Below are 8538 nucleotides of genomic sequence, written 5' to 3' on the forward strand. Positions count from 1 at the left end.
GGCTCGTTTGGCTCATATATCGTTTCGATAATGTTCCACTTGGGAATCGATGCAACGCTCTCTTCTTCTTCACTTAAGCGGCGCACGGGGCGTCAAAGGGGCGTGGCAGCGGTTATGTTCCAACTTGGGCCTTTGGCCTGATCATAATTGATTAGTTGTTTTGGGAGTCTCGTTGTGTTCCATGTTTGTTCGGCTCAATTACACTTAAGCGGCGATTAAGTATGTTGGCCAAATATGCAAGGCAATAAATTTCGGACTCATATTGATTGCCAAATGGGTAGAAAAAGTTGTTTGCGAGGGTTCAGCATTTCAAATGCATATAAGAAATAAAAGAATTTATTTTACTGCTTCCTTAAAAAACGAAATGATATCAGATATCTATTTTTTCCGACCATAAAATATATAAAATCAGATAAAAGAATACCTCTAATTTAATTTTATCATAAACTGAACCCCCAGGTTTTCGAATTTATTAATTAAAATCCCATTTTATCCATACGTCAGTGAAGAACACTTCTCCGGCCTCTTAGTTTTTCACACTTCATTCTGCATGTGAACCAAGCCCACATTTTCCCCGAGTTCATTTCGGTCTACGCCCACACACAAACGTGAACCATACAGAAATAAAAGTTTTCGGTTCTTCTTGCGAAATGGTTCAAGATTTTCCACTTTTCCAAGCGCGCTGTTGGAGCAGTAGATTTAGTTTTATTGTTAGTTTTAAGGATAGTTGAAAGAAAGAATGAATTGAATATATGCAGCCAGAATGTAAACAAATCACCTTAAACCAATGTACAAAAAGCTTATCAGTTGCACTCAAGCTTGAGCATAGCCGATCTAGCTGATAAGCTTTTCTGTTCGTGGCTATGCGAAATGATATGCTGCTCTCGGGAGATTATAAACCGATCGAACCTCGAAGCAGCTGGCAGCAGCAATAAACGTATTGGAACCAAATTCGTTCTCGTCTTGTTTTTCGCCTTCTTAAAAATTCCCCAGCAGCTAGTCGCCAGTCTCATTTGTTTAATTATTTAAACGTAATTTTTTCCGGGAAAACTCTCCCGGATTCACATTGGCGCCCGAGCAGGGACAACGGCTAGTTTTGCATTAATTTTCGCGTCGGAAAAATTAAACAAAAAACAGTGCACTCTCGTCGTCTCGGCACTTGTTTAGTTTTTTGTAAATTGTTGGCGGAAATTCTAGCTGGTGGAATTCGGTTTAATTGTTGGCGATCGCAGTTTGGACTTGAAAGGAAAGTGCTTGGAAAATTATGCCTAACAACAACCAGGTATTCAGTGCCAAAAATTAAAATTTGTGAGCATGGTATTAATTCTTGGCACCTATGTACTTATATTGGAAATATTATTAAACCCCCAAATATACCCAAACTTCCAAATGATTAATAAAAAAGTGAACTGCCTTTGACAAAACTTATGGTGTTTTAAATTCTACGAAAATTTGAAAATTCTATGTGCGTTATATACATACGGTGCAACCGCAAAAGTGCAGCTATATCTACATACATATGTACAAACATACCAGCGTTTCGCCGCCAATTTTCGATTCCCTTTTGTGCAGTTGCAGAGCAGTTATTTGTCTGCTATATATAAGTGTCAGTGGCTTCTATGCTGTACATATGTATGTAAAACAACGCATCAGTTAATTTTTAGCGCCAGTTTCAGCGGCAGTGGCTTTCAAACTGTATACAGCCAACAGTTCCTACAAAAACACGGCAGGGTGATGAGTGATATTCAACGTATGAGAACGTCATTCGAGGAAAAAACCATTTCATTCGATAGGTTTCAAATGGAATACCGAATGCAACTTCTCGAAACATATTGCGAGAAATTGATGGATATCCAAGGAGATATCGATGTGCTAAATCCAGTGAATGATTTAAGAGCGTCTGTTGAGGAGATGTGCATAATTACGAAAGCGTTATATCGGTCCGCAATGAGAGAATTCGAGCCTCAGAGACTTAGTCAAAGTGATATAGGTGGTTATCGTCATTCGTCTCAGTTACCAAAAATGAATCTACCGAAATTTAGTGGAAAACATTCCGACTACAAAAATTTTATAAGTCTTTTTGAGAGTTTAGTTCACAACGACCCATCTCTAACAAACATAGAGAAATTTAACCATCTGCTAACATGTTTAACAGATGATGCATTAGGTACTGTGAAAGCTTTTCAAATTTCGGATCTAAATTATGAGAAGGCATTGGCTAGTCTAAAAAACGTGTACGACAATAAATGTTTGATCTTTTTTGACACGATTTCTCAGCTGTTTGACCTCCCGCAAGTATCAAAACCCTCTGCATCAGGCTTGAGGTCTCTTATAGATGAAATATCGGCCCTCTATGCATCGTTACAGTCTCTGGGTAGTGAAAAAGAAATAAACAACGCAATTTTTATTCACATAGCAATGTCCAAAGTAGATCACACAACAAAATCCAGATTTGAGGAACAGCTAGATTATAATACGTTGCCGACGTGGTCTGATTGTGCGACTCTGTTGAATCGGCGATACCAACATTTGGCTGCTGAAGAGTCAACCAAAAGTAAAGGGAAGCCTAACCAAGGTTCCAATAGAGGATATTCCAAATCGTCCTTCTCATGCACACAAACAGATCGCAGACCTGAATCAAAATGTCGATATTGCTCAGCGACAAACCATAGTTTAGGCAGTTGTCAACCTTTCATGGCTTTGTCAGTGATCCAACGGTTCGATTTTACAAAACACAATCGGTTGTGTATTAATTGTCTGAATCCAGGTCATCCAGTCAAGAAGTGCAAAGCAGTAAAGTGTCGCGTTTGCTCCAAACCTCATAACACACTTCTTCACAGATACGGAGTAGAGCAGCAACCAACTTCTTCGGGATCACTTCCTCAAGTGCAAGCCCAAGCATCTTCAGTAGCATTTGATCATCCCAATCAAGCCCATTCTTGTCATGTTGCAAGTAGTGACCAAGTTATTCTTGCTACGGCTGTCGTTAAGGTGCGGGATAGATTTGGACAGTTTCAATTAGCACGAGCTCTGTTAGACTCAGGGTCTCAAATAAACTTTATGGCCGAGGACTTAGCACAGCGTTTGCGGTTACGCAGGAAAGAATCCTATTTGAATGTCACCACTGTAGGGAAGAACGACTCGGTAGTACGGCACAAAGTCCACACGTCGATTCATTCTCGCGTCAATGCTCATAGTTTCGCTACTGATTTTTGGGTATTAAGCTCCATTTCATCATATCAACCAGATAACGAAGTCAATTGTGCACAGTGGAAAATTCCAGCAAATATTGAATTAGCGGACCCTCGTTTTCACAAGCCCGCAAAAGTAGACTTACTAATTGGGGCAGAATCCTTTTTCGAACTTCTCAGCGTAGGCCAAATAAAATTGGGTTCAGAATATCCCTCAATCCAGAAAACTCTCTTAGGATGGATTGTTTCGGGAAAGTACACTCAACGCGTATCGAATAATGCTCAAGTATGCAGCGTCACTGGTAGTGAAAATATAAGTTCTCTCGACTCTCTTGTAGAACGTTTTTGGGAATTGGAACACGTCCCGGAGAGATCGAAGGCTGTGTATACAGCTGAACAAGTAGCTTGCGAGCAGCACTTTGAGAAAACAGTACACAGGCTTTCGTCAGGTCGTTTCGAGGTAAAGTTGCCATTTAAGACAAATCCAAGTGTTTTAGGCTTATCCTTCGAAACGGCAAGGCGCAGATTTCTTGCGTTGGAGCGCAAGCTTGCAAATAATTGCGAGTTACATGACATGTATCAAGAGTTTATGAAAGAGTATCTTAACCTTGGGCATATGTCGCTGCTTCCAACACCTCCTCCAGGACAACACTATTACATTCCACATCAATGTGTCCTGAGACCTGATAGTAGCACCACAAAGTTGCGAGTTGTTTTTGACGCTTCAAGTAAAACGTCAACCTCGATCTCATTAAATGAGACTTTAATGGTGGGTGCAACGATTCAGAGGGAGCTTTACGCTATTTTGGCAAGATTTCGATTACACAAGTATGCCTTGACTGCTGACATCTCGAAGATGTATAGGCAAGTTAACATTGCCAATGAAGACAGAAGTTTCCAACTTATCGTGTGGAGGGAAAAGTCGACGCAAGCTCTACAAACTTATCGCCTCAACACTGTCACTTATGGAACAGCCTCTGCTCCGTTTTTGGCCATTCGTTGCCTCTTTGAATTGGCAAAAATTTACTCTGAGTCACATCCTGTCGCAGCAGAGGTAATTTCAAGCGACTTCTATGTAGACGATATGCTCACAGGAGCAAACAGTTTAGAAGAGTTGGAAGTCATTCGCAAAGAAGTGATCAAGGTGTTAGAGTTAGGTGGCTTCCAGCTGGCCAAATGGGCAACAAATCACCCAAGTTTGATGACTAACCAGGGATCGGAAAAATCGCTTATGTTCAACACTTCCGAGTCTGTGAAAACGCTTGGGATGAGATGGAACCCTCAGAGTGATGCCTTTCATTATAGTTTGGAGGATTCGTTTCAGTCCCTACCACCAACTAAACGCAACATTTTATCCGTCACAGCCCGTTTGTTTGATCCCTTGGGATTGTTGTGCCCGCTGATCACGAGAGCTAAAATCTTGCTTCAGGAACTGTGGCGACAAAAACTGGATTGGGACGAATCGGTTCCTATGAATTTACATACCAGTTGGAATGAATTCAAACAAAATTTATTAGAAATTGACCGGATATCCATTCCTCGATACATTTGTTTGTCTTCCTATGACAGTGTTCAAATCCACGGATTTGCTGATGCATCAAGCCACGCCTATGGCTGTTGCATTTATATTCGTACCGTGGCTGGGACAAAAAGTTTGTCGAGACTGCTGACCGCCAAGTCGAGAGTGTCTCCCCTCAAAACCAAATCGATTCCAAGGCTCGAGCTGTGTGCAGCGCATCTGCTTGCCAAATTATGGGCTCAAGTATTTCCCTTGCTTAACAAATTAGAGTTTGAAAGCATCAACTTCTGGTCGGATTCCCAAGTGACTTTATACTGGCTAAAGAGGGATCCGTCCACTCTAGGTACATTTGTCGCGAATAGAGTTTCTGAAATTCAAGAGCTCTCAGAGAATGTTGTCTGGCGTCATGTGCCCACGGAAGATAATCCAGCCGATTTAGTATCACGAGGGACAGATATAGAGGGTTTAAAATGTACGCTATGGGAAAATGGACCAGAATTTTTACTCCGACATCCTAACGAGTGGCCTCGTTCTCATCAAACTGAAGTTTCACCGGAGTTACAGTTGTCCGAGAACAAGAAAAGCGTGACAGTATGTTCCGTCACAACAAATCAACCGAATGTCTTCATTGAGCTTGTTGGAAGATGTTCGTCATTCAATAAACTCCTGCGGATTATGGCATATGTGAATCGATTTATTCAAGGGAAGAAAAATAATCGCGATATTGTTATTTCGGCCAACGAACTGAAGTTATCGTTTCTAAGAATGGTCCAAATATATCAAAGAGCTGATTTTGGTTTAGAATATGTCAAGTTAGAGAAATCTGAAACTTTAAGCCCACATCTCCAACGTCTAAATCCGTTCTTACACACAAGCGAACTAGAAGGCGTAACACTTCAATTAATCCGAGTTGGGGGAAGGTTGTTAAATGCACCAATACCGTATGATGCCAAATTTCCACTGTTACTGTCCTCAAAATCAGAATTTGTTTCGCTGTTTCTTCGAGACCTGCATCGTACTCATTACCATGCTGGTGTCAAAGTGATGGTATCACTTTCGAGGCAGCAGATATGGCTTATCAATGCGCGAGAAGCGTGCACAAAAGTTGTCCGTAGCTGTGTCCACTGTTTCAAATACAAACCAGTGCTAATGGGTCAGATAATGGGCAATTTGCCAGCCGATAGGGTCAAGATAGCACGCCCCTTTTTGGTTTGCGGGGTAGACTTTTGCGGACCATTTTATGTGTCACTAAAGATCCGCGGTAAACCTCCTATCAAGACTTATGTTGCCGTTTTCGTGTGTTTTTCGTCAAAGGCTGTTCACCTTGAGCTCGTTGTAGATTTATCAACTGACAGCTTCTTATCCGTTTTTAAAAGGTTCGTCGGGAGGAGAGGGCTGCCTCAGAAGATGTACAGCGACAACGCCACGAACTTCGTGGGAGCGAGCAACGTGCTCAAGGATCTGAGCGCAGCGTTCCACCGCAGTCAGGAACAGTTGAGAGGATACGCGGCTCAGAGAGGCGTCGAGTGGTGTTTCATACCGCCGAGGTCACCACACTTCGGAGGACTGTGGGAGGCAGCAGTCAAGGCCGCCAAACACCGGCTGCTGCGAGGAGTCGGCAACGCCAAGCTGACAGCGGACGAGCTCAGCACCCATCTGGTCGAGGTAGAGGCGCTGCTCAATTCTCGACCAATCGCGTCGCCAGGCAACGATCCCAACGATGGAGAGGCCCTGACTCCAGGACATCTGCTTATCGGACAGCCTCTGATCACGCTGCCGCAAGAGTCCGGCACAGACGGAATCTCCAGCAAGGCCAGTTGCGGATATTTGAGGCGGTGGCGAATGCTGTCCGATCTCAAGCAGCAGTTTTGGGCCAGCTGGTCCAGGGACTACATCGCCAGCCTGCAGCATCGCAACAAGTGGTGCGTCGAGGGCCGCGATCTGGAGGTCGGGTGCCTGGTGCTCGTGCACGAGGACAACATGCCCCCGCAAAGATGGCTCACAGGCCGCGTGGTGGCAACAACAGGCGGTGAGGACGGAAGAGTGCGTGTGGCGGAGGTACGGACGTCAGGAGGCGTCATCAAGCGCGCCATCCACAAGCTGGCATTGCTGCCAGTAAGCAACGCTCCTAACGAGGAGGTTAAAGCGCCGGAGGCCTTCAACGGGGCCGGAATGTTGGAGCAGTAGATTTAGTTTTATTGTTAGTTTTAAGGATAGTTGAAAGAAAGAATGAATTGAATATATGCAGCCAGAATGTAAACAAATCACCTTAAACCAATGTACAAAAGCTTATCAGTTGCACTCAAGCTTGAGCATAGCCGATCTAGCTGATAAGCTTTTCTGTTCGTGGCTATGCGAAATGATATGCTGCTCTCGGGAGATTATAAACCGATCGAACCTCGAAGCAGCTGGCAGCAGCAATAAACGTATTGGAACCAAATTCGTTCTCGTCTTGTTTTTCGCCTTCTTAAAAATTCCCCAGCAGCTAGTCGCCAGTCTCATTTGTTTAATTATTTAAACGTAATTTTTTCCGGGAAAACTCTCCCGGATTCACACGCGCTTTTCACAGTTGACATAACTAAAAGTGGGAAATGCAGATGGGAAATGGCAAAATGGGGAGTTGAAGGGGACGCAGGAAAGCAGGCGGAGAAATGCAAGGAAATTGCCATCGACGCATTGCTTCAATTAACATAAAATGTGCATATACAAACACACAAACATGCACAGAAAAAATCGAATAAACAAATTTAAGAGAATACCATTTGAAATTTAAAATATTGGGTAACTTTAGTATTAAATAATAAAATGTATGAAGAATAATTCAAAGTACTTCTATACAAAAAAAAAGGATATATTTATAAGAATGTCATTAATTATTAACGATAACAATTATCTTAAGATACAAAAAATCCTCTCAAGTCATCTAACTTCTAGATTCTTTCTCCAGTGTATATGCTAGTATGTTAGTATGTATATTAGCACTTTTCATTACCACCTTTTAAGTTTTGCATATGTGCGCTAGGGTTCGGTTTACTTCCTTTATGAAAACCATTTCACACTGACTGCGAAAACTTTCTGCCAGACCCGGTCCACTTCTTCAGCCTCCCTTTTCCTCCGTCTACCCTAATTTTCACTCCTTTTTCCTGCAGTCTTCCCCCCTCTTCCCTCTTCACTCTCCCTTTTCCCGTGTCGGCAAACCACTTGAAAAGACTTCCCACGAACTTTCTAATGCACCGTCGTCTCCGTCTGACACCCAAGAAAAAGGAGGCGGCAGATCGGGGAGTCCAAAGGATTGTTGCTAATGCAACGCCTCTTAATCATTTAACAACCTTTCGCCCCATTTTCATTTTCATGACACCCACACACTGACAGGATTGTTGGTATGGAAGGAGCTGAGGATCCGTGGGTCATTGAACGCTCTTGGTTCGATTTAATGGGCAGATTTTGTAGGTTTACTGCTAGATGGGAAAGCCAATGGCCAATTATTAAGATCTACCCACAGCATCGACATCGACATCGACATCGAACTCGAACGACCCAATCGCCCCCGCAAAAGCGTCAAAAGTCGGCTCAATTAACATGGCATATTGGCCCCTCCTTTCTGTACTCTTCTTAAATCTGCTTTTAATTTTTTAGACTAGTTATAAAATTTAGTTAAGCAAAGAAATTCTTATTGAAATTGTAGGTACACTTAATGTGAATTCGGGAGAAGTACCTGTAGTATAAAATTATTCTAAACATGGGTATGATAAAAACCATTAATTCTACGATTTACTCAAATAAGTTATTGATCTTGTTTCCTACTTCAGATTGTCAAATCTTCCATTT

General features: G+C 42.5%; 1 protein-coding gene across 1 annotated transcript; it reads left to right on the top strand.

The window, feature by feature from the left end:
- The first annotated feature begins 823 nt into the window (after window positions 1-823).
- LOC122320857 lies at window positions 824-7229 on the top strand. The gene is made up of 2 exons (XM_043209390.1): window positions 824-1282; window positions 6087-7229. Exon 2 carries the CDS (start codon window positions 6118-6120, stop codon window positions 6895-6897), a length of 780 nt encoding a protein of 259 aa, XP_043065325.1. The 5' UTR covers window positions 824-1282; window positions 6087-6117; the 3' UTR covers window positions 6898-7229.
- Window positions 7230-8538: the final 1309 nt, after the last annotated feature.

Source organism: Drosophila ficusphila, unplaced genomic scaffold (genome assembly GCF_018152265.1).
Source record: "Drosophila ficusphila isolate 14025-0441.05 unplaced genomic scaffold, ASM1815226v1 contig_855, whole genome shotgun sequence".
Taxonomy (NCBI): Eukaryota; Metazoa; Arthropoda; class Insecta; order Diptera; family Drosophilidae; genus Drosophila; species Drosophila ficusphila.

Coding starts and splice junctions, on each gene's coding strand:
- LOC122320857 (XM_043209390.1), top strand. CDS start 6,118: ATGTACAGCGACAACGCCACGAACTTCGTGGGAGCGAGCAACGTGCTC.